This window comes from Monopterus albus, unplaced genomic scaffold, assembly GCF_001952655.1.
Source record: "Monopterus albus unplaced genomic scaffold, M_albus_1.0 scaffold53.1, whole genome shotgun sequence".
Taxonomy (NCBI): Eukaryota; Metazoa; Chordata; class Actinopteri; order Synbranchiformes; family Synbranchidae; genus Monopterus; species Monopterus albus.
The window spans coordinates 1,567,873-1,594,486 of NW_018127933.1; the positions used below are offsets into that span (position 1 = coordinate 1,567,873).

Sequence of the window (26,614 nt, forward strand, 5' to 3'; positions counted from 1 at the left end):
GAGTCTAGCTACCAGGCTATACCCACCATGTGACTGGGAAACTCTGGGGGAGGGTCGCACACAAGCTATTCGGATGCAATGGCTCATCAACAAGCCCGTCTTGTATATAAAGCTGGTGATGATGAACGTATAAATGCCGGTGCGGATCCTCCAGGCTGTGTCCGCCTGTTCAGCACCGAGGGGCATTGGCCAGCTCCGCACTGGCACGGTACTAAAGCCGCCCCCTCAGGAATGGGCAGCGACTTCCACAGGGGGACGCGTCTATATTCCAATTAAAAAAACGCCCTAAATGAATGAAAATCTGCTGTAAACCCACGTTGACATGCCTGTGATGCAGGCTTCGTGGCAGCACACCATCGTGACCATGGCAACAAAGGAAACTATAACTTATCTGGCGTTTTTGCGCAGACAAACCGGGCTCAAACCTCACATGCATGTCGGAGAATCCATTCCCCAGCCTTCTCCAAATGCAGTAATACCAACTGCATTTAAATGAGTAGCCCGAGGCGGCCGGTTCACACCACATTTCACTGCAGCCGACCACCAAGGCGGACTCCGGCTGGAGAAATAGCAATCAAAACCGCGTCCCACAGACCGCATATCACATGGATAGCTGGAATAAAATCCAGCCTGTGTGGGGAATTCTTCCCGGTGTATGTGCCACTGGTGGTTACCATCCACCGAGGAGCAACGGAACGCCACCAGACCTGCACAATGAAAGCCCAGAGTCATGCTGATGCGTGGGAACTGTCATAAACGATGAAACAAGCGAGAACCGATTCACTACAGTATTCCCCTGCGGATGTTGCTAATACAGCCAGACATGAATAGGAGAGCATCTGGGGTTGCCTACCTGTCTCCAGGTGCAGAGAGATCCTCGCCTCGTTGATGTAAGGCGTGTCACTCTTGGACCGGACCCTCCGGATCGCACTCGTGCACCCGCCCGGGCAGACGATGCAGGAGGGGGACGGGCTATTGTAATGATGATGGGGTTGAAGATGAGACTAGGGTGGGATGGGGGGAGTGTATCCTGTTCCCCTCTTTTCCTGTAAATCAGCTCCACCTGCTCTGCTCAAGTTCTACCTCTGGCCAATGAGAAGCAACAGACCACAGTCACATTCTGTCAGCTCCCCTGTGCATGTGGCTTAGACCTACAGGAGAGGTGACATGATTTAGACACCCACTAACAACCGGTATTAAATTAAAGTGTCGTTTATCAAGCAAAAAGACAACCATTTGCTGCTCCAGCTTCTCAAACAGATGATTTATATTAATGTGAATCTAATATCTAATGCCCGGTTTCTCGCATGTTTCTTAAATCCCAATCCAATGAATTTGGCACCAGCCATGGTGAAGCAGGGACCATATGCAGGACTCTCACATTTCTTTCTTATTACTACAGCCAATACAAATATATCAGGGTGAAAGAAAGAATTCAGTGGAAGTGACAGGACTGACTGTGCTATGGTTGAACATCACAGGCTCCATAAATGCAAACATGAGCTGGGCTGAAAGTCATTAGTTGAACAGTTCCATGCAGTATAAAGTCATTGTTGACCCAGCTGACACAGCACTGTGTTATTAAAAATGCAATGGAAAATAAAATGTTCAGGCTAAACCATTACAAGGCTAAACATAACATTATTTTAAACATTATTTGTGTCATGATTTTTGTGACTTGACTGCTGTAACACTTGAGTATCAAATATCCAATTAGGGTTAATATAGACTTGATTGAGTCTTGATCAGTTCAAACAGGACTTTTAGTTTAAAGCACCACAGTACAGTACACTCTCCTGTTTGGGTTGTACTTTATGCTCAGCTAATCCATTGCTGGCCTCTAGTGGAGAAGGGAGACTCAAACACACAATTACTCCAGACAAGTCACAACAGAGGAGGACTACAGCAAAGTGGCAGTAACTCAAAGCCCAGTACCATCAGTGCAGCAATCTAGGCAAATATGATGTGCTAATTTTGTTATTACTGACTAACTTGTCCCATGTCCTTTGCCTGTTGCCAGATGGTCGGTTTTGCATGGCTTGCCTCCATTCTCTATGGTGTATTTACTAGTACTTTATTAACAATGTGGTATGATGTAGTTGTGTCATAAACGCTGTGCTGTGTGGTCTATGTTTTGGGAGTAAGATTTTAACATTTTACTAACAGAGCTGGATCTTTTAACACTTTATCAGTTCATGTTTATCATATTCTTTATGTCATAGCTCATGCTGCTCTGCATGTGTCAAAAATGGTTATAATCACTATCACATAGCAGCGTTTTGTTGTTTTGTGTTGCCAAAGAGTTGTCGCTGTATTAATGAACTATTGTTTTGCTGTTTCCTGGTGCTCTGCATGGCTTTTGCACTGTCTAGAGAATGCTTGTGTGGTTGCTGTTGGTGTCTTTATGCAAGGTTGTATCACCAACAAGGTCGGCAACCACCCTGAGGCCTCACAAGCCCCAGGTTCAGTCCACTGACAGGATGAATTTTCCATCTCATTCTAAGTAAATGATGAAAGAAGTACCAGGACTCAGGCAGTTTATTTAACTGAACTTGGGTGAGGTCAAAAACAACTTAGACTACATTCAACACAACATTCTCTCACATGGAAGCTGTGCTCTGCAGATGGCAGTGGCTCACAGGAGTGTAACCTGTCCTTAGACAGTATCTTCATAATAACGTTACACACACTGTACAAAGACCACTGCAGAACAAATGCTCCCTCTGCTGGTTCTATATTTGTAAAGGGGTTGTTATTTACCTCGCTGCCCTTCTTGATAGGCTCATATCCTCACAGCCACACCAATCCAACCTAAGCTGCTGAATGAGAGTTCCTGGTCCTGCAGCTGATCAACTTGCTGTCTCTATTTGACAGGTAGTGAGCATTAGCAAACTACAGATCTTACAAAGGACCTAACGCACACCCGGAAACATACAAGGGTCGGCACGACACGACACACTGCCGTCACCGTAAGGTGATGCTGCTGATTGATTCAGCACTAGTATGTTAGCTTAGTGCTAGCATTACCTTCCTGCTAGCTTACGGCAAGCTGTGCTAACTGCGTCCGAGGACCGTCCGTTCTTAGATTGTTGCCGTGTTCTCGTCTTAATTAGCAAATATACCTAATGAGCGGTGATTGTTTATGTGAACTCTAGTATCGTCTTTTTTTCTTTTTCTTCTTCTTCTTCCTCCTCCTCTCCCTCTTCTTCTTCTTCTTCTTCTTCTTCGTCTTCTTTTCTTTTTCTTCTTCTTCTTCTTCCTCCTCTCTCTCTTCTTCTTCTTCTTTAACGGCGGTTGGCAACCAGTTTAGGAATTTAGGATTAGTTATCATCTCTGGTGACCTCTGAGCTTTGTGAAGCTACATTGACCTTTCTAGGAACAAACATCATCACTCTTCAAGTTGCCCCCATGTTGTACCTATCACCTATTATAATCATCGCTTTTAAACTTCAGCAGACCTAAGCATCGGTTTTGTAAATGGAAAATGAAAAGCCAAACTTTGAGGAAACCCTTGATGTGGCCTTGTGACAATACTCACTTCAGTTTTGAAACCATTTTCATATTCACAATGTGTTTTACTGAAGGCTGGTGCAAATACATGCCATCTGCTGCACAAGAAAACGCATTTTAACCGTGTTTCCCACTACTTCTACTTTAGTTTGTTCATGTAGTCAATGATGGCAGGTTCTCCCAGATGCTGGAACAACTGACATGCTAAGTAGTTTGAGAACTATCTGCAGGTGCATCTGTTTTAAAGGCAATAGGCCTTTGATTTTATTAAGGTTTTTTCAGTTCACTGTGCTTTAAATAAACACTATTCGAAGCATTATTTTGGAAGGGATTCTTACTTTCATTTTAGTGCCTGTGAATCTCCCTGGTCCTTCTGTTAGTGTTTGAAGAACCTAGCTTTGTGTGCAAAAGTCTTAAATGTAAACAGAGATGGAAGTGTCATGTTTTTCTTCCCTAGATGCCATATCTTGATGATTGTGCGGCAAATCACCAGTAGACTCATAATAAACCCACACCTGTATGCCCACCTGAGAAAACCCTGGGGCGTCCATGGCATGGCTAGACCCAGTTCAGGTAAACTTTTATTCACTCACTATGCTTCACATTCAAATGCACCTAATATCATCCACAAGTCCACCAGCTTTCACTGTTGTCATTTTATGTCACATATTTGTGTTTCTGGGTGGTTTTAAATTCAGACCTAGCAGCATTCAGAGAGATTTTCTCCAAAGCTAAGAATATCGCCATCATCACTGGAGCAGGGGTGAGTGCTGAGAGTGGAGTCCCCACCTTCAGAGGAGCAGGAGGCTTCTGGAGAAAATGGCAAGCACAGGTAAGCACTACCTGTCCAGATGTCAGAATGAACATAATGTGCTCCTTTAGTTTCTTTGGGTGACTTCATTTATAAACAACAGGAAAGTACTAACTTTTTACATATTTCAGTAGGTCAGCTGCTGTGAGGAGGGAAGCGTCGGCTGTGTTGACTGACTTATTTTTGTCCTACTTTCTACTTAACAGTGCAGAAGTGCATAATGATTCAGCTACAACATGTACTGTTAAAACATTCTACAGCACAAGTTAATTCAGACTATCAGGCTTTTAATGTGTTTGAGCCCCAGCATAACCTCTGAGAAAAAACTGCGGGATACCATATTAAACATGTCACTGTATAATTCTGAGAGTTGTACACTCAAAGGAAACTTAATAAACAACTGTCCTCTGCTGTACTTTGCTTTAAGAGTGTGTACTTGTCAAGGAGTGGTCGACTGATGTGGATTTTCAGCTGCAGATCTTCAGAGGGTGGGGAGGTGATGGCTGATATATAATGCTGATTGCATGGTTTTTCTTTTTGCATCAGATAAAATGCAACAATAACAAATCGGGCACAAATTAGCTGAACTTAAATTAACATTTATTTAACAGTAATGAATAATAAAAATATTTTAATTATTTCAAGTATTAGAAAATAAAAAGTGAGCATTGCGCTCCCCTTATTATTATAAAATTATTATAGTGTCCACTAATCAAAAAAACTCATTTCAGAGTCGTTCCCAGGAAGTGCACAGAAAGTTTGACTACAGCAAAACATAGTCCTGACTCAGAGTGTTTGTGTTTATGCAGCCTAAATGTTTTGATAATAAACTGCTGGTAACGTTTTGATCTGTGCTGGTGAATGGCAACAGCCACATCCTGTCCCCTCACTCTTTCTTAGGACCTGGCCACCCCAGAGGCCTTCTCCAGGAACCCCTCTCGTGTTTGGGAGTTTTATCACTACCGCCGAGAAGTCATGCTCACAAAAAATCCCAACCCCGCTCACCTGGCCATCGCTGAGTCTGAGGAACGACTCGGCAAACAGGGGCGCACGGTTACCGTCATCACTCAGAACATCGATGAGCTCCATCGCCGTGCTGGATCCAAAAACATCCTGGAACTCCACGGTGAGCAGGAAACAGGGAAGACACTTAATGCCAGCATGGATGGAATAACTGCAGGAATCGACTGAACTAAGAACCAACAATTGTGGCAAAAATTCTCTGATTCCAGCTTCTAAAGCTTTGTTTGTTCTGACAGTAAATATAACATCTGTGAACTTCAGTACATTGAAATGTGAATTTTTCACTATATTTTATAGGTCCTATCAATTAATTAATTACTTGAGGAAAAAAATAGTATCCATAATGGAATGATCATTAGCTGTAGCTAATCTGAAAATTTAATCATGGTCCTTCCATTTGTACTGTCTACCCATCTCTTTCATTAGATACAGTGCCTTGCTAAAGTATTCGGCCCCCCTTGAACTTTGCGACCTTTTGCCACATTTCAGGCTTCAAACATAAAGATATAAAACTGTAATTTTTTGTGAAGAATCAACAACAAGTGGGACACAATCATGAAGTGGAACGAAATTTATTGGATATTTCAAAAGCACTGATCTGTTTCGTTGTTTTTTGTAAACCCAGGTAGCCTGTTCAGAACACGCTGCCTGACCTGTGGCCATGAAGCAGCTAATTATAACAGCCCCGTCTGTGCCGCTCTCAAGGGCAAAGGGTAAGAGCTTCATCTGATGAATTTGGCTAGTTTCCTCCACAATATATGAATTTCTCACAAGAAATATCCATTTGATCTCAGAGAGAACATTGCGGCTCTGTCTGTCAGACATCAGGAGCTAAACAACACCTGATGACAGTGGAAAGGGAAACTGTTGCTCAAATGAAATGTCACTTTACAAGCCGCTTTGCCATTTATCTGACATTTAAAATGGATGTTTCTGATAACAGACAAATGTTCCTCTGTCAGCTGCAAGAATACATGAAGGGATTGATGAGCTGAAATAAAAAATGAATATCAGAGCTGATCATGTACTGTCTGACCATTTTTATTCAAAACCACCATATACAGTAGGTCACTTTCTGGTTTTCAGGCTGATCATCAGTATTTATGTTAGCAGTGGCTGAATTATGATTTTTTTTTTTTTAAGTAAAATTTTCAAATCAATGGGAAACATGCTTTGGATTCAGGAAATCCAGCTGAACGTAGCTCATCTTTTAACGTTGTTTGGGAATGTAGAGTGTATTTGGGTGGAACTGCCCTTTTCAGTGCTCATAACTTCTTTTATCAAACCACCTCCTCAGAGCACCAGACCCAGAAACAGATGACGCCCAGATCCCTGTTCAGCAGCTTCCCAGGTACAGCACATTCATGTTTTCAGTGCTCTGCTCTTTTCAGATGAGGTTATTTGTTCTGGCATAGCGAGGGCTCTGCCTGTGTTTCAGGTGTGAACAGACAGGCTGTCACGGTCTCCTGAGACCAGCTGTGGTTTGGTTTGGAGAGACACTGGACTCCGACATCCTCACCCGCTCAGAGAAAGTGCTGGACAGCTGTGACCTCTGCCTTGTGGTATGTGTGTGTGTGCATGACAAATTCTTTTAACCTACCGATTATTTTCTTCACAATCGATGCAGCAGAGTCTGATTAAAGCTGGATTCACACACACATTTGCCCTGAGTGAAAAAAACCCCAGTCGTCCTCTTTCAGTTCTGTGGGGACTGGCACCACAGGAGACTCCAGGAAAATGATGCAGCGTTCTGCAGAAAAACACATCGGATCTGGTTTAAAGAGTTTTTGTTTTAGATCTAGATCATAATTAACTTTGACCACCTAATTCTCCAAATTCCTAATTTGCAGGTCGGCACTTCATCAGTTGTGCACCCAGCGGCCATGTTTGCTCCTCAGGTGGCAGCCAGAGGTGTTCCTGTGGCCGAATTTAACATGGAAGACACACCAGCCACCATGCGCTTCAAGTATTTCTCATTACTTATCACACGCATGTAAGATTTTCATTAATGTATGTCACATACACAGTGTAGGCCATGTTTTCTCTTTGTGTTTCAGGTTCCACTTCCAAGGCCCTTGTGGGACCACGTTGCCCCCTGCACTGGCACGCCATGAGACCGAACCAAACTGAATACGAGTCCAGCTGTACACAGACCAGACTGTCTAACACTGGACGACTTTACTAGTACAAATGCCTTGAATTATGGGTTAAATATGATGATGATGGATCAGTCTGTAAATTGATGAGAAAAAAATGATTAAAATGGTGTCAAAGTGAACTTTCAACATTGTCGCACATATTGCCATGATGCCAAATCACACTGTCACTGCTGAATTCATGAGTTCTACTTCTTAAACTTCATTTGTTAAATCAGTAGATGTGCTGTTTATAAAGAGGATAAAGTAAAACAAACAAACAATCAAAAAAGATAGTTGCTAAAATCCGACCATCGGTCAACTGCATTACTGCTTGATAGTTGCTAAAATACGACCATCGGTCAACTGCATTACTGCTTCGGTTCTGAACGGCTATAGAGTGTGTGTGACAGCAGGGGGCAGTGTTTAACTGCTGCAACCTTCCAGTTTGGACAAAAGACACAGACTCCTTCTACAGGACCTGAGGGCTCTGCCTGGAATATGTGGTGTGTTTGCATCAGTTCACTGTTGTCTGAATTTATGGACTGTGATGAATGCTGTGTGTGGCCATGAGTCAGCCCCAGTTAAACCAGAGAAACCAGTGATGTGCCCTCCCTCAGCCAGTCATGAGGAAGGCTTCTCCATGTGTGTCCTCCTGGAGGATTTGTCACATGTATGCCACGGTTTTGACATGAGTGGAACTGCTCGTCGATGTGAAATTATGTCAACTAAAATAAACTGAAGACTACCAAAAATACTGCATGAGTTGCAAATGATGTAGTAGTCTGAACCCCGAATACACAGAGTATTACTGCAGTGTGTAGCGGAGTGTGTATTGTATGTACTTTACAGTCATCTGCTGGTTCTCTGCTACAGGTGACAAGACTGTGCCTGGCACTTTTCTGCTTCGCCTTACTCTCCCAACACCCATAACTTCCAGTATCTCACCATATACACACATGCTTTGCACAGGCCAAGTCCAGTACTACATTTGTGTACTGTACAGTTTGACGCACAAAGACTGAGCCAGCTGTTCGCATATGAATCATTCTATATTACACAGTCACTTGGAGAAATTGTCTTTCCTTTGGGTGTTGGAATTTTTTCACATAAATGTGTATTACAAGAAGAAAGTAAAAATGCCTGTTTTGCAAAATTGCAGTGAAACAGGTCAAATGTTTGTTTGTATAATACAGAAATAGAAGTCATTTATTAACCAACTTACAGCAGTGATTTCTTTCCAGAGGTATTTGTACCCCAGGGGTGACTTCTAGAAAGATTTTGACTCAGCTCTACTAACAAAATACATAATTTATAAAATAAGGCATCCACAAATGTGTAAGGAGGAAATAAATAGAATTATACTGTAAATGTGTATTTTTATTGTCCCACTAACTACTAGCTATGATGGACTGACTGCACAGGAGACACTTCCCAGTAACCTGAGTCACAGTCAGCTGGTCAGGGAGACCAGGCCATAAAAACCGGTTTGCATTATTTCAATAATGATCGTACTCCAGTATCAGAAGTTACTGGTTGAATGTAATGATTCCTCCATCCACGCTGGCTGTGATGAGATCACTTCCCAAAGAAATATGTGTAAGTAATAGGAGAAGAACTGTCACTGTGTGCAAATGACTCAAAGTTCAAAGGTACAGTAATGTGAGTCTTCAGCTATCTGGAGTTTGGTGCATTAAATTAGTATCATTCTAGTCCAGTATTTCCTCTTTGTGTTGATGTCCCTTCATGTAACTCAGTAAGGGGGAAAAAAGGAATTCAGGGGAGGAAGTCAGATTGTTGAAGCCTCATTTTAGCTTAGGCTGAACTTCATAAAGCTTTGTTTCCACAGATTGGTACCTGTGGATTTATCCCTCATCACTTGCTTCACAGCTGAGTTGGGATGAGATCTTGTCAAGGCCAGTGTGAACAGGAGGAATGATTACAGTGATCAATCATCTAGTTTATAATCCATCAGTGTTAGACATCTGGAGCATGACATGAGGTGTTGGTGAGGGGCTGCTTGTGTTTGTCTGGGTTGGGAACCACAGCTTTTGGTGATGTTTGGTTCTAGAAAAAGACAGGTTTGTGTCTGGCCACAACCAACCAACCCCCCCCTGACTTTCATCATCTCAGTGTAAACACACACTGCACAGACCAAATGCAGCTCTGCAGGGGTGGAGGATGACAACAGGGGTTATTAATATTCGGCTAATCTGATGGCAATATTCATATTAGCCATAAGAAATCTCATCATGCCACCTCACTCATTCCTTGCTCTCTCTCTGGGCTGCCTCTCACAATCCACTTTCATCTGTATATCTGCCGTGTGTCTGGTGTTTGAGAGGCCATCCGGCTCCATCACCTGCTCATTAGAGAGAGGATGATGGTCCGACGGTCCCCCATGACTTCGCTCCAAAAATAACAGAGCCAATTTCCCGCCTGTTAGGCGGCGATTTCACACCAATCTGAGTCGCACTGCCCAGCAAGTCCTGTCAGAGAGAGAGAGAGGGTGTGAGAGAAACAGAAATAAAGCGGAAAAGAACAGCAAAACAAGGAAAGGGAAATGTAGGTTTGTGTGTAATGTCTCTGAAAATTCAAGTTCTTCAGCCTGTAAACACATTGCCCTTGTCAGTCAGCAGATGTAGAGGGTAACTGAATAGATTTCCTCAACAACAGTGCTCACGTACTTCTTTGACCCGGTTTGTTACTACAAGGCTACAGCTGGCAGCAAGGTTAGCGTAGTAGATAGACTGAAAACAGGAGGAAATAGCTAGCATGACTCCATCCAATGGTAACAAAATCCAACAATCATCACCTTCACAGCTCAATACAAAACTGAAGCATTAAAACAATGGCCCCCTTGGACAGTGCTTACACAGCTCTTTGCCCTGCTTTCAGGTTTTATGCCAGGCTAAGATAACCAGCCACTAGCTTTAGCTTCATATTTAGCATGCTGACATAGCAGTGGTATGTTCTCATTGAATTCTTAGCAAGAAAGTGAATAAGCATGTTTCCAAAATGTTCCTTTAATGCTATTTTATACTATACTCCAAAAGGCGGAGCTGCCCCAGACACCCTAGGAACCCCAGCACTCCGTCACTAGACACCACCTGGGTCAAATTAATCTGATTAATTACAATTATTGTAGGGAATTTAATTTAGTTTATATGGTGCTCACTCGTATTTCTACATCAATTTTAGCCCTGGGGCTCTATAACATGGTTAATCTGACATGCACTTCATCACATTTTAGTGAAAATACTGTGCTTTTTAGTCAAGTACTTTTTATCAGCAGCTATATTTTGTTACTTTGCAGAGTAAGGTTTTACTCACATAAAATCAGCTCTGCACAACAGAAGTAATAAACATTTACATCTGTCTATATCTACTGTATATCTATGTACATGAATTTGTATGTGTGCCCCTCTCCCTCCTCCTCCAGTGACATACACATCTAGAGACCAAATGTAGCTGTAGAAGCTCCATTCAGTCCCTGTACTGGGAAAGTCAGACATTAAACCGAGGGGCTGTTCAGAATTGGTTTTATCAAGTTACCATATATAATTTCATCATATCAAAAAGTTGGCAAAACTGTGAGGAGAACTGGCTTCCATTTTTAAGCTTCAACAGGACTTGAATATAATTCCTGCAAAACCAACCTAAAGACAAGAAGTTTGTTGTTCATCATAAACGATGCATTTAGCTCAAAATACTGATGATGTTCTATTTAACTTAAGGTCCCATAAACTGGCATTGCTACTTCATAAATGCAGTGCATTTGCTGGTAAAATAGGAAAATCGGACAAGGTGCCGCATTGGCCAGTTGGCCATAAGTGTTTCCCACTTAATTATGTAACAATATTTCTGCTATTTAACCTCCAGATCGTCACAACAGGTAATGAAACAGTTGCCACAGTGATACCTTTCCAGTCTTTTCTGTGACTATTACAAACCACTGTGCTGTGTTTTGGCATCTAATGAGTTTTAAACACATTCATCTGTTCTTTCAACTGGCTGGACTCAGGAGGGCTTTATATAAAACTTTGCATGTGGGAGTTTCGCTGTAATAAAATATTTTTCACAATATTTTATTCTACTTTTTTTTTGGGCCTTTATCTGTAGGGTTTAGAATTGTTCAACCTCAGGACTCTTAGTCGTAACATTAAAAATAAGACACTATGGCAGACAACACAACCTGCTGCCTTCAATCCAACATGTGAATACTGACCATAAAAGTCTGCACCAATTTACTAGAATTATTGGATGTTTCTATAAACACAAGTTTGTCACCAGAATAAATTAAAGATACAAAAAATACTTAATAAATGCTAATAGTGCTTTAAATAAAGCATCTGATTACTTCTGTCAGTCAGATGAAATTCAGACTTGCTCAGACTAGAACAAGTGTAGCAATGAAGAGAAGAGTTATAGCATCCTTTCCTCCGCAGCCAAGGCCGATGAGAGTTTACGGTAAATATCTTCATCAGTGTCACTGTCACCAGCAACCACGTCACTATGGTTTTATTCCTCCCTGCTACTGTCCTCATGCGACCTATAATGGACAGGGGCTTGTGTTTGTTTGCGTGTTTGTGCGACTGCTGATTTCCCAGAAGTGTGCCGGCTTTATTATGTACAAATATTTGAAAATATTTCATGAGTATTTGTTCAGAATTATCACATTGGGCTGCATGTTTGCTTTTCTGTATTTCTGTAGCAGTTTGGGCCTTTAAAAGGAGAGAAAATATGATGGAAAGTAACAGTGGATCGTAAATAAAGTTGTGGAAATCCGTATATGGGGGATAATATTTAAAAAGCAAATGACTGCACAGAGCATTTTTGTCCTATTTCAATCAGTGCAGATGTTAATATTTCCAAATCTCTGAGGACCTACTGTACTTTATGCCAACACGCTGGGTTACCTAATGGGCCAACTTGATTAAATGTACAGTATGTGTGTGTGTGTGAGAATAATTTGTCTCCCCACAATTTCTCATTCAGTTGACAGAAATACCCCCTTCACAAACTGGAGCATCATATTTTATTCATTTGTTTGGCAACTGTGAAAGTGAATTAACTCTGAGCTACGATTCCACAGACGCCCACTAGTTTATCTGCCAACACACCTGCAGCCCTCAGAGCTATCGATTTCTCATTCACACCTAGGAAAACTTATACTTTATTCATTCCAGGGAAGAAAACTTTCACCAGAGGATCTGCAATACAGTATCCGTGCACATTTTCTCAAATTTCTCTTATGTTCGTACAGATCAAAAGTCGAAGGAATTCTTCAGGTTGAATCGTTTTGTTGTTCCTCCTTTAGAGTTAGTTTAATGCAGACATTGGCCTCAAAGAAAGTGCATGTCTTCATTTTTGTTTGCAAGTACATATTCATAGGCTCATGTTAGTACTCACATACTTGGGTGAACTTCATTGACTTAATGCACTCCCTAGCACTAACTCTACTCTCAACAATTCTTAACCCTAAGTAGCACTTTGAAGAGGTGAGGACCAAACAACATGGCTTCACTTTCTAAAAATGTTTTCACTTTGGAAAAATGTGTCACTTACAAAAGATTTCTTTATGTTCCAGAACTGAAATCAATATTCAAAAATGTCCTTACAGTCCTGAATTGGAATTAACTTTCCAAAACTGCCCTCACTTTCCAAAAATATTGTCAGGTTACAAGAATGTCCTTACTTTTCAAATGTTCTCACTTTCAAGCTCTAATGTGGAATTGATCTTCACAGTGATGGGTGTTCAGACACACACACAAGCACACACAGGTTTTATTTACTGGCTCCACCATGGTAGAGCTAATGTGTTGCTGTGGGAACTAAGTGTAGCACCTCAGCAGAAGGAAGCCTGCAGCACTGCCACTGTACACACACTTCTCACATCATTTCTCACACACTGTTGAGCAATAAAGGGGAGCATGGGCCTCTGCACGTACACTCACGTAACATGAACATTTGTCTCCAAAATGCCAACTTTTTATGTACTGAGAAAAGAAAAACACTTGTGTGACATATACTGGTGTGGAGGTACGAGGGACCAGCTTTACTGTTCATCTGAAATCACCAACAGCATCATGCTTTTGTCACTTGGCCATGTTTACAGTTGCACACATGGCATAGGAATTTTCAAACTCACTGAGACAAGGCAAAATATTTTGATTTTAGACATTTTGCCACTGTCACACACTTCACAGAATAAAACAAGCATTTTCATTCCGACATTCATTTTTGATTATAGTGTCCTTTATCCATTGGTTCAGGCCCATATCCAGGTCATCAGATGATGTGTCTGTCAGCCTGCGTTGATGCTTTCTGTCCCCTAGTGGCCAAGAATCTGTTCATGCAGCTTTAAAAATTCCAAAATTTGGAGATACTTTATCCATTTTCTATTGAACAGTGACAATATATAAATGTCAGCTTGTTTATCACCCAAGGTGTTTCCATTGTTTTGTGTTGTAGAACAACAGTTATTCTTAGCACCTCACTCTGTGTGAGCTCCAGAACGGTGTTTGTTTAACAAGCTTAGCAAGATCAGGTGCTGAGTAATCTGCTGGTAATGAGGCTCGCAGTGCTGCTTGTGTGTGTGTACATGTATGGTAGCATTAGACCAACCCTTTCACACACCTCTACATATACTAGCTCGCTTACAGTAGCAACTTAGCTGTCTTCTTTTAAATTTCATTTTTTATAAATTCTCATTCATTTTATATAAATTCTCCTTTTTGCTCCAAACACTTTCTACCCGCCCTGCTTCTTTTGCTTTCTGTGTGTGTTTGTTTGTATTTACAGTGTCTTCTATGTATTTGCTTGCAAATATCAATGTTTTTTATCTGTGTTGGGCAGGGTTTAACTGAATTACGATGACTGAGGCTGGTGCTCTTCCCAGTCGCCCCAGATTGGGCTTTTGGAGTGAAAATCCTCCAGGGAAGCACTAATCCCTGACTGTCGAGAGCAATTTTTATTCCGTAAGCACAGCTTTCTCGCTCTCTTGCTCTATTTATAGCTCTGTTAAGCTGCTCTGTGTGCCACTGTTTACATTTAGAACCCCCACTCTTTAGGTTTAAAGCCCCCCTCTTCTTGCTCTCAGTCATCCTTGGTTCCTCAGAAAAAGAATTAAAAGCAGAAAATCTCTACTGACTAGCATGCTCAAGGGACAAGATGGACAGAGAGAGGTAAGGAGAAGAGGAAAGACAAAGACGAGGGAGATGTAACGTGACAAGCAAATCTGAATGTGTACTTCAGGCGTCAGGCAAGCTGTCTGTGTTTGAGAAGACAGATTGAGATGAGAGGAGGAAGAGGACAAAGAGGTTTGCTGTGTCTTGTTCATAGGAAGAGAGAAATGAAGATACAGCTGATGCAGATGTTTTCACAAGAGAAACCGTTGAGGACAGGCTTGAGAGTGTTTACTCGAGCAGTTTGACATGTTGAGAAGTGTGCTTATTTGTTTTCTTGCAGAGCGTTTGATGATAAGGTCAGTACCACATGTCAGAAAAGAGCAAAAGCCCAAATTCAACACTATGCGTCACATGATGCACACTGGCCCAAAAAGCATTTTTCCCACTTGGTAGATTCCAATCCCCAAAAAACAGGCCCACTTGAAAGGTTCCTGTTTGTAGTGCAAAGATATCAGGCCTGGATACTAGGAAGCTGACTGGAAGCCCGTGGTGTTTACGGAATAAAAGGCTTATTCATAATGCAAGTGTGCTCTTTTAGTCTCTGTATGGGGAGTGCAGAAAATACTGTTAATATAGAAAATGGCTGACCTTATCCTTTAATAAATACATGTCTTTTCTGCCCTTCCTTTTTATCTACTTATTGTTGCTTTTGTACTTTCATGGGGTTTGTTGACATGAAGAAAAATGTTTTCCCTGGCATTACCTTTTAAAAAGGTGCCCTAAAAATAAACTTTTTTTCAGTATAGCCATCACACTATCCCACTATCGCTTCTCCGAGCCTCCCAGTTTGTTTCTGTGGAGGTCAGTTTGCCCCCTACAGCTGAGAATCAGCAGTTTAAGGCAGCAGATAACATTTAGCTCATTATGTAAACGCTAATCATCAATTGTAGCACAGATCCTGTTTGTAGATGCTCAGATACAATGGAGCCTGGCCAACCAGCATTCTGCATTAACTATTCTAGTACATAAACCAGCTGATTTATGGATTGCAAGGCTCCATTGTGCTAATCTGTCAGTTTTGTTCCCCATACACAGTAAAGCAGCAGTGATGTAAACTAGTTATGTCATTTAATGTGATGGAGCACCATTGTCCTCTGTGTATTTCACATTCAGAAGAGGCAGGATGCCACTTGTCCTTCCTGCCCAGTGTCAATAACATAATCAGATGTGGGGCTCACAGCTGCTCTACCTGTGAGTATGTCAGTGTGTGTTCAAGACAGACAGACAGAGGAACACACTGCTGTGTCTGCACAGGATTGGCTCTGTCTTGCAGCACGCTGGATTTGAAAGATGCAAGAGGGCAACTGAGAAGAGGTGAAATTGTGGACTTTCAGGGCTTTTTGAGGTTGTTTTGTTCAGATTGGATAAATGGTGTAGATTTGACTTTGCCTTGATGTTTTGTCCAAACAACAGGGAGGATGCTGTTGTTCCAGTATGAATGTACACACTCTGAAACACTTTACAAACACTGCTTGTTTTACTTAGCAGAGTATCTCTAGGAACTGTATTCATATTAGACAGATCCACAGCTTGCAGTTTGTCTAGTGCCAATACAAGAAGTAGTGTGCCTTTTACCTAGCAAGATGGAAATGAAATGATGGTTCTCTATTTCAAAACAAGAAACTAAAACCAACAATGGGTTTAACATTCTTATACTTAACAGAAAATGCGTATATGCTGGGGCAGGGGTCATATAGGAGCGGAGTTCTAGAGACTGCAAGGACGTTTTACCGTAACACATATTTCCAGACAAGCCACTAATTCAGTGTTCACTTTGTCACTTCCAGGAGAATTTCGCCATAATTTGCATGAAGTAAAATTTTTTAAAGCATTCCACAATGCTTTGCAAAGTGATTCGCTTGGGGGAGAATTTCGCTTTGTGCCCAAGCAGCAGCCTCCAAGGGTGAGAAATGAAGCCAACACAGAAATGTTAAAACCTGCAGCTCCTCGAATGGCTGATTGAGGCTGGCTCCAAATGGGAGTCAATCCCCATAGGCTCCCATGCTAAAAAAAAAAAAAAAGCTTTGGTCTCTATGTCTAATTTCCTCTTCTATGACAGCTGTGAATTTTTATATGGCTTGCCTGTATAAGTTATACTGAGGCTAAAAGTTAGGCGTAATTAAGGGCTTGGCTGCTTTGAGTGACAGGTGAGAGGGAGGGTCCTGGCACAGGAGGTTAGCATCTAGCTCTTTAAAGACCTCCACTCATGTTCTACCTACCTACCTATGTTCTGGCCATGTTTGGATTAGCCATAGCAGGCAGAGTGAAGCGATGAAACTTCACTTATCACATCACTCAGCTTTGAGCAGACAATTTTATTTGTTACAAGTTTTGCCTCCACAAAAGTCAAACCGATTGTGTAAAAATACAATCAGTGGTCACGCACCACCAGTGAGTCTTGATTTTTATTTGACTTTAACACGTAAAACTGGTTTTCAGATACATTATTTAATGTGGGCAACTTTGGTGATTGGTAAAACAGAAAAGCTTTCTTCCACTTTGAGCATTTTTATGGAAAATCCACATAAAGTAAACCTGATGCTCATGGGCTGTTTTGATGATCGTCATGTTTCAGCACCTCTGTACAGCTGCAGTGTATCTAGGGCTTCTCAGTGCTGCCGTTCATTCAGCTCCTCCTCTGCGCCCTGACAACTCTGATCTACAGACATTGATTGGGATCAATAATTCACTGTGCTGCTTTAATATTTGATGTGTGGAGCCCTAATCGGTCGGGGATAAGTGGCAGTATTAAGTGTGAAGCACACACACACACACAGCCCGGCGATAATGAGTATATGTGATTATGTGCCTGCGGTTTTCCCTGCTCTCTGTTTCCAGTGATTTTAGAGTGTCAGTGAGCCACTGCTGAATATTTGATGTGTCAGGTTGATTGTGAAGTCAAACCCAGACCACAGTCACCGAGGGTTTCTCTGTGTCTTGGCCCGGCTCCTGCATTGATCAGACTGGCCACCTGCTACTCTCTCATGTGAAAATAATGAAACTATTGAACCACACTCACAGAACAGGTCGGACAAAAGAAACATGTTCATGTCATGTTAACGTCAGGACTGTGAGGGTTAAAGCCTTCATTACACTCTTTTTGGTTTGAGGCCCATGGGCAGGGTGCAATATTGATTTAAATTCCAACTGACAATTTAATTTTCACAACATGTCTATGAAAATTCGCAGTCATCTATTTTTGTTATCCAGATGGTTTGAAGAAGTTTGAAGGTCCTTCATAACAATAGTAAATTTTACTATTTGACGTGTTTTTCAAAGGTTGCTGTTTCTTCCCAAAAGATCAGATACTAACAGTGACACAAATATCATTGTAATACAAGAGGGGCACATGCCTAGTTCTGGTTAAGGAGAGATCGTGGCCAAGTTTTTTAGCCTTTGGAAGACTTGCATGGTCATCTCCTCTCTACCAGGTTTGGTGGCGCCACAACAAGGTTGTGTTACTTCTGCCTTTGCTTTCAGAGACAGCATGTGTGCAGCCACAAGACAACCACTTCTCAAGGAAGTGTAAATATGGGTTGTTTTACCTGAAGCTGTTTTCCAGGTGAAGATCAGCTCAAAATGAATGGGAGTGCTGTTTAAAGTCAGTAGTTTCACATCATTTTGACTTTATTTCATACACATAAACTGCTGTGTTTTCATAGTGTAATCTGCATCCCAGCAGCCTCAAGTAAATGTTTAGCTTTTCAGTCAACAGTCGGAACATTCAGATACTAAATTTCTACAGAATTATTAAGGAAGCGTTATAATCTTCCTGTGACTCACCTCTGAGATCCTTCCCAAGTGTTTAACAGCTACAAAGCTGTGCTGATAATATGATCTCATTTATTATATACACATGTTTCTGGAGTTTATACTGCCGACCTGTCATGTCTGAACAGTCAAACTGAGACGGAACATTAAGAGCCCAGAGTGAATTCGCTGTGCTTCTCATGCTGTGGGTGGCCACAGTATCCACACTGCTCTGTGACGTGTGATTAAGACAACTGTGCTTTTTCATAAGCTTCACTGAGAATATGAGTGTGGGCAAAATCCACTTATCTTTTACTTTAGAGAAATCCTGCAGCTGTATTCCATCAGGAGGAGCCTAATCCCACTTTGCGGTCTGCAGTGACTTTCCACGCTTCTCCTAAAAGCAGTGGCATAGAAGAAAACCATTAGGTCGGTGATGGCTGCTCTGCAGGGAATTATTATTGTCATCATCTACCTCATGGTGAAGTATTATTTAGTCACTGCGGCTTGGAGGTGTCAGGAGAATTTAAAGCCTTCTTTTTCTTTCCAACTAAACACCATAAATTGTTGATATCTTTTTAAAAACAGCAAAGAACTGTTAGGGTGTTTAATCTTTTATCGCTGCCATTACCACACTGGCGTTTTTGTGGCTTGACAGACAGATTCTCCTCATTCATCTGGAACTGTATCCATTCAGGATTGCATTAATATATTTGAATCATACTTATGTGAAATTCCCTCACAAGTGCTCTGAGGGAAAGTCATAAAAAACACAGACCATTTTGTGCTTTTTTTTATGATTCAAAGATGCAACTGGTGCATTTGCATGAGTGTGTAGTTAGATGATTGTTGCATTAGAAATGTTTTTCAGCTTCCCTCCGACATCTCTTGCTGAGGGAGATGAGAGGAGCTGACACACAGAATTAAAAATATCTCTCAATAACACTCCTACACACAATGCAACCCAAGAGCCCCCCCCACACACACACACTTTAACACACAGCCCACTACTCAACACTCTTTTTGTGTCTCTCATCCTTTTCTTTTCCCCTTGTGCATATGGATGCTGGCTATTTTGTAATATAAAAATATTAAAGCAACATTATAAAAGTGGGGGCAGCAGGGTGGCACGGTGGTTAGCGCTGTTGCCTCACAGCGAGAAGGTTCCGGGTTCGTGGCCTTTCTGTGCAGAGTTTGCATGTTCTCCCTGGGTCTGCGTGGGTTCTCTCCGGGTGCTCTGGCTTCCTCCCACAGTCCAAAGACGTTGAGCTTAGGTTGACTGGTGACTCTAAATTGCCCGTAGGTAGGTACTGTAGGTAGGTAGGTCGGTGTGTGTGTGTGTGTGTGTGTGTGTGTGTGTGTGTGTGTGTGTGTGTGGTTATTTGTCTGCGTGTCGGTGGACTGACGTCCTGTCCAGGGTGTGCCCTGCCTCTCACCCGATGTCAGCTGGGATTGCCTCCAGCCCACCTGTGACCCCATTCGGAACTAAGCGGTATAGATAATGGATGGGTGGGTATAAAAGTGTCAGAGAGGTTTTCAGCTTTACACAATTTCAGCATGTTTACATCATGTGAAAGTGTGACCATATGTCTGTTTAGTGTTGCAGAATGGTGATGTGGACAATGTGGTTCAAAGTCCTTTAGTGGTTGTATAAATACATATCAGGATTTCTGAAAGACAGCTGGTATCCGTGCTCATCTATTCCTGGCTTCCACATGAAAAGCGTGTCACTAATTGTGTTTGCATGAATGGCAGCAAGCGGATTTATTCATGAATGTAAACAACACTGCAGCAGCAGCAGCTTCCTCAGCCCCAGTGGAGGGCTCCTCTTCATGAATGTGCTGAAGAGCCCAGGCTGCTCAGCACCCATTTATCTGTCTGTCTCCCTGCCAACTGGCCCCATCACATACACACACCAGGTCCACATACAAGAAATGATTATGGGGGCACCTGACAAATCAAAGCTGCAATCTCAAGGTCACCTGCTTTGAGGTGGTGCTTGACTCGCTCTGACATTTTCAAACTTTATTATAAATGTATGAATTTAGTCACACTACACATATACACACACATCCTTGTATCACACACAGCTTCCACTACATGTCTGCACTCTCTTCCACCCACCTGCTATGTGTTTTTGCAGCGGTTTGTGGGAAGGTCTGTGTGGTTCAGTCACCTCTGAAGCTTTCATCTGCACCACCCCGTCCTTCATGTCAGAGCCTCAATTTGGAGAAATGTCAGTGAGCACAATGAGCCGACAGGGCAGGGCGCAGTGTCACTGGGGCGCAGACAGATACAAACACATCAGCAGCACTCATCTCAAACTACCTGAACGAGAGTTGGAGAGAGGCAGCAACATAAGCAAGACAAAAGATGGAGAGAGGGACCAGGGTGTCAGATTGGGAAACACCTCAGCAGCACATCAGTCACAACTGCTAGGCCTACTGCCTCTGTTGCCATGGCAATGGGGGGCTTGGAGGAAAGAGGGGTCCAAAACGCTGCAGCTGTCACTTAATTCAGGAGAGGAATTGAGCCAGTGTGTGTGCACTGCCTGTATCACTTCATGGCTTCAAGTTGCTGAACAGGTGAGATTTGGGGACAGTAAAACAATGCTGCAACTTATGTTCCAAAACAACTTACAGCAGTTTAAGTGCTGCACCGTGGACTGCTGTATTCATATAGCAGCTTATGTAGACTGAATGCAGCTCAGAGGGTTTTATATGGGAAAAACAATTAGAACAAAATCAGAACTTAAACAGCAGGGACAATAAAGTTAAGCAAGGGAAAATGGTTGAGACAAATTTGTGATGAAGTGAAATCTGCATTTTTTTCCATGAGGTATGGGGAACGTGATTGAGAGGACCTAAATGCTGATGCCAGAGACAGAACAGTACTTTAAATAGTTTAATATCAGGATACAGCAGTGGACACCAATGAAACAGAGCAGATGATTAAAGATTTCAGTTCACTAGCAAAGGGAGCTTCAGCCTACGGCACTTGATGTTCTCAAGTAGTCTCCTAGCAAAGTACTGACCAGATCCAGCCCTATTTAGCTCCAGCAAACCAACAGGATCAGGCATGCCTAGAGAGGTGTGGCTGCAGGTCAGTGGGGAGAAGCAGGACCCAGGAGACTGACAATAATGGAGTGGTAGCACTAACAACAATCCAACAGTTGAAGAAGCGATGAAGGGTGGAGATAAAGAGCAACAGGTGAGCGGCATCAGTCGCTGATTGGCAGAAGTGAAGCTGGAGGGAATGAGATGGTGAAAACCCAAAAGTTCCTTTCACAATAAGAGCCTCTGGCAGGAAGTCAGGGGCGGACCATGACATGAGGTGCTTTAAAGCCTCAGTTGATGTTTCTGTCCTCAGATCCAGAGGGAGAAAATGAATCATGGTCCAAACCTGCACTAGGCATCTTCACACAAAGTCTTTGCTTATTTTATGTTAGCCTCCCAGAACCCACTATAAAATCATTAAAATAACATATTCAAAACACACTTCCAAAAGAAGTTCATTCTTGACCTTAGAAATAGTATTTGGACAAATTAAACCATTTGATCCAGTGATGAAAACCATGTAACATGGTTGAAAGCTCTGGAAAAAGTTAGCAAGCTAACCTTGAGTCAGGACTGTTTTGTCAAACCACTTTTTCAAGATAAAACATGCATTTTGATCCACGATTAATAAAGCACCATGAGCATTTAAAGAGGTGAGCTTCACTGTGTCAACAGAACCACCGGACAAGTCTCCCATCAGATTCCTACTGTTGTGATCTTGACTCTGCAGGCTTTTGATTTAAAACATGCTGGACCATATTGGATATTGACTGTGCACACGCTTTTTGTTAGGAGGACCCAAAGTGCTTCACATAGACTTCTTCATTGATGAGTCTTCCACAGAAATCTTAGCAATCTGAGGCACAAGTGCAACAAAAGACAAGGTCACCGTTCAGGCCACTAAAGCACTTGCATTTGTCTCCTGAGGTTTCATAATTTGTGCCTGAAAGATGAGTTCCATCTATTTTAGACTAAACCCCTGTTATTTTTGGCATCTGTCTGATCAAACAACTGAGGCTGTCCCAAGACTGGAGACAGTGTGTGGAGGAGGTATCACTGCTGGAGGCATTTATGCAAGAACAAGCAGTGACTTTGGACTGTTTTGTACATTTCACTCCAACTTACAGCCCTGTATGTCCTTTGCTATTAACTATTAAAACACATCAGAACCAACCCATCTGTCCTCAAACACCTTTCTTTGTCAAAATCTAGTTTTAACAAAGTTGGTATTTTATCTGCAGTATTACTTACATGCACCAAAATAAATTCCTGGAAACCTCTGCTGTAAACTATATCTGCATATTTTACACCAAGCTCAAAATTTTCTCCCTTTTGATATGTAAATATGGTTATTTGCACGTTTAATTCCAATATGGCGTATTCTTACAGAAGACAGCTTTAATTATCTATCTATTATCATGTCAGTTTGAATTCTACTTCAACTTCTTTTTCGTTTCCAATTGCCCACTGATAAGCCTTTATTCTGCCAGTATTTATTCTGCAACAACCCCGTTTATTCTCATGGGTGTTTCAATTTAATGTTAAAACTCATTAAACCCACATTAAATAACCTGGAGCTTAATACAAATATATGCACAAATGCATGCGCAAAATATGCAACAATGACCGTAACAAGGGTGCACCGCATTTCAAGATGCACGTGATCATTCTTACAATTTCACTGTTAATTCGGGAAGCGTGCGCTATTTTCATCTCCCCGTACGACTGTTACCATCCCTCTCTTTTCTGGTAATTCTCAGTGACTTGACTCTGGACTAAAATTATGAGGGAAAGATGCAGGAAATACCAAATTGTTGCTATATTGGACCATCCACCGGTGCAGCTGGTCTATTTTTAGCTGGGAACTACATCAGCTCCGACTGCAGACACTGTGAGGGGAAATCACCAGCGTTGTTTAGCTGCTGTCTTCGCCCAACCACTGACATTTCACTGCCGCAAATTAAAAATAGAATATTTACTGTATGTGTGCATTTGTTTGTGAGCTGTGCCTTTCTGAGGCGGGAAACATGGAAAGGACCCACGGAAAAGATAATAACATCATTTTTGTTATAAGGGCTATTTGCTGAAGCCTCGTGGTGAGGTGTTTTGATTATCAACAAAGGCAAGCTTGATCCTCCCTGTGAGATGAGTGGCTCCTGTAGGAGCCCGGCATCACCGGTAACCCTGTAGGAGGCACCGCAGGTGGTCCGGGGAGGGGGTGGGGGGCGATGGAGAGAGAGGCGTGCTGCACATTGGTCGGGTTACTTTTCTGACGACACACCAACACAATCTCAACCTGTGGATAGAGCGCGTGTGGTGCTCTGTTGTCTCATCTTTTTGCCACTGTCCCCTCTCTGACACCGAGCCCAACGCTCGGACATCCAGGACGCATGATCTGGGAGAGGGTGTTGGTTCGATTCCCGAAAAGAGGAGAGGAACCAAAAAGTTGAGGGGTCGTGCGCCATCTCCGCTTCATGAATGGCCGGAACATGGAGGAGGTGCCATTCGAAAGAGTCAAGACCCGGCGGAGGAAGGGTCACTGCCCGGCAGGTGCACCCCTGGGCGCCATCGCCTGCGAGGACGAATTCAACAGCCACGAACTGGAGACTCTCTTTCAGAGCTACAACCTGAAGCTGGAGCAAACCGCCACCCTCAAAGCGCTTGCGGTGCTCATCGTGGCTGCGTCGTCGCTGTCCCTGGTGGAGCTGCTGTCCAGCCCGCGTCTCACCTTGTCCAAGGGCTCCTACCCGGTGCACTGCGTGGTGTTCCTGTCTCTGTTCATCGTCACAAACGTCAAATACCTGCATGTGACGCAGCTGCAGCAAATCGCGAAGCTGGCCCTGCTGTTCAGTTTCACCTTTTCGCTGCTCTGCTGCCCGTTTCCTCTGGCGCTTGGCACGTCGGACCTGGTGAGCGCCGCTGCCCCAGAGCAAGGCGTGTGGCAGCTCATGCTGGTCACCCTCGTGGCGTACGTGCTGCTGCCCGTGCGGACGCTGCTGGCGGTGCTGTTCGGGGTGATGCTGGCTGCATCCCACTTCATTGTCATAGCGACTTCAGTCACGGGAAGGAAACAGAAGCTGTGGAGACCGGTAAGTGCTGCACCCGCATCCCTGCCAGCCTGCCTTAGATAGCAGTCATGTTTTTCATTAAAGCCATCATCATATCAAGGAGACTGCAGCTTGAGTCGCCCTTTCACTCAACAGGTACCCCTGAGCAGCAGCTCCAGTATAGAAAACTGTAGTTTCACTGGGCCAGCTGGGCTGTGAAGCAACTCTACAATATGAATGTAAAATGATGCTGAGAGGCAGCATGTTTACTTATCCGACTTTCACTGGAGAAGAAACTGTTAAAACAACCTCAGTGATCGATTCTGGCTCCAGGTTACCATAGTTGTAAAACTGGAAACTGCAGAAAGTTTCACTTTTGTGCACCAGTGTAATGAAGCAGAGGAGGAGCTGCCCAGCTGCTGGTGCTGAAATAGGTGGAGAGGATCTCTGCAGAGCCTCACGCGCAAGCTAATGTTGATACTGGACTAGTCCTTGTGCCCACATGTTTGGTAGAATAATCATTTCAGTATTTAAGATGTTTTTATCAAACATTTCATTAAATCTGGTTCTACAGCGTCTCAATCTTTACTACAATGTGCTTCACAACCTTTTGACCTATGATCACTTAAGATGAAGCCATGTCTACTTGGAACCTATTTTCACAGTTTGCAAATGTCACTGGTGGTGACCAGTTAAACCAAAGACCCAGTTCTCCTTCTCAGACTGTTTTATTTGGCTTTTAGGGACCTTAAGAAAATTACCTTCAAGCAAAACAGGGAATCTTTTCTTGCAGAAACATATGTTTATTCTGCTTTTCAGTTCTGTTTACTCACAACTACTCACACGCAGCCTCTTGGGGGTTCTAGACCCCAGGTTGGTAACCAGTGTTATAAAACACAAAAACACCTGTGATAGTAAAACGGGCTTCAGAATAATATCACACAGTTAATTGACTGGTAGTAATGAACTACAGGAGTGTCTACTTGTGACCCATCATCAGCCAGGAATCCTGTTCTATTTCACTTTGAGGTAAAATTACATAGTAGCTAATTGAAAAATGGCAAAGATGAGAAAAAGATTTGTGTCGTGTCACAACACAGTAGTTTGGGAACAAAATGCACTGATCCTGGAAGTCTTTTCTTTTTGCTTATTTGTTAAAGTACGAACTGGAGCGAAGCTCTGTGTTGTTCATGAGGCTGTGTTTTGCTCATCGCACTATGGCATCATCCATCAGGCTGTGCAAGAGTCCATCTCTGAACTTTCACCTCTGACCTCTGACACAGTCTGGCCACAGTTCATCCTCTAAATTAAGTGTCCAGCAGGATCGATAGTCTCTGATCACTAATCAGTAACGCATTTTGTCTGTGGCCATTCTGCTGTACAGTAGTGCTTTTGTCCTTTGACTCATGTCTGCAGATCATGTTGTAATTCATGCATTGACCTTGATGTCAGCCCTGCGATCCAGCCTATGGATTAATCAAAGATGGTTAAGTCTAACATAACCAGCATGTACAGCTGCACACACAAACACACACACAAGCGTTTGTGTGTCAGGCTCACCTGCAGATACAGTATGTATGTTTGGCATGTATGTTCTTGTTTGTGTGCAGCTGGTGGCCAATGCGGTGCTGTTCATCAGTGTCAACTTGTCAGGGGTGTTTGTAAGGATCCTCACTGAGCGCACCCAGAGGAAAGTCTTCCTGCAAGCCCGCAACTGCATCGAGGAGAGGCTGCGACTGGAGGATGAGAATGAGAAGCAGGTGAGGTGTGAATCTGGACATACACACAAAGACACACAGGTAAACAGAAAAGAACAAAAACGAGGATGACATGCAGCCACATGATTCACCTCCTCTCCTATGTTCATGAAATCTTCACAGCCTCTTGAGAAGTTTTTTTGTGTGTTTTTAAAGGTTTCAGGTGCCAGTGTATTCTAACAACCTGCCCACAGGCACACAGTAACTATGACAGCAGCTATTTAAGGAAAGAACAATTACTGTGGCACACGCACCAACGCCACACATTCCACCCCCTCTGCGCACACCTACATGGAGCAATTTAACTAACAAACAATCAGGCAACTTTAATACGC

The 26,614-nt window shown here is 42.7% G+C and overlaps 2 protein-coding genes across 4 annotated transcripts in view; both read left to right on the forward strand.

Moving 5' to 3' along the window:
* Positions 1-3,506: 3,506 nt before the first annotated feature.
* On the forward strand, positions 3,507-7,622 carry LOC109961281 (NAD-dependent protein deacylase sirtuin-5, mitochondrial). Of its 2 annotated transcripts, XM_020601974.1 has the most exons (9): positions 3,507-3,740; positions 3,968-4,083; positions 4,209-4,342; positions 5,222-5,447; positions 5,970-6,057; positions 6,642-6,695; positions 6,783-6,906; positions 7,195-7,310; positions 7,402-7,622. In XM_020601974.1, exons 1-9 carry the CDS (start codon positions 3,712-3,714, stop codon positions 7,472-7,474), a joined length of 960 nt encoding a protein of 319 aa, XP_020457630.1. In that variant the 5' UTR covers positions 3,507-3,711; the 3' UTR covers positions 7,475-7,622. The 2 variants fall into 2 exon arrangements, with proteins under 2 accessions (XP_020457630.1, XP_020457631.1); XM_020601975.1 differs by lacking the exons at positions 3,507-3,740; positions 3,968-4,083 and having other exon boundaries at positions 4,286-4,342; positions 5,193-5,447.
* A 13,724-nt stretch (positions 7,623-21,346) lies between these two features.
* adcy1a (adenylate cyclase 1a) overlaps positions 21,347-26,614 on the forward strand; it is a 41,214-nt gene continuing 35,946 nt past the window's right edge. The window contains exons 1-2 of one of the 2 annotated variants that reach the window (XM_020601937.1): positions 21,347-24,564; positions 26,133-26,282. In XM_020601937.1, the coding sequence (XP_020457593.1) occupies positions 23,950-24,564; positions 26,133-26,282 (765 nt within the window). In that variant the 5' untranslated portion in view covers positions 21,347-23,949. The remainder of the gene's footprint in view (positions 24,565-26,132; positions 26,283-26,614) is intronic. The other variant, XM_020601938.1, reaches the window with a different exon arrangement.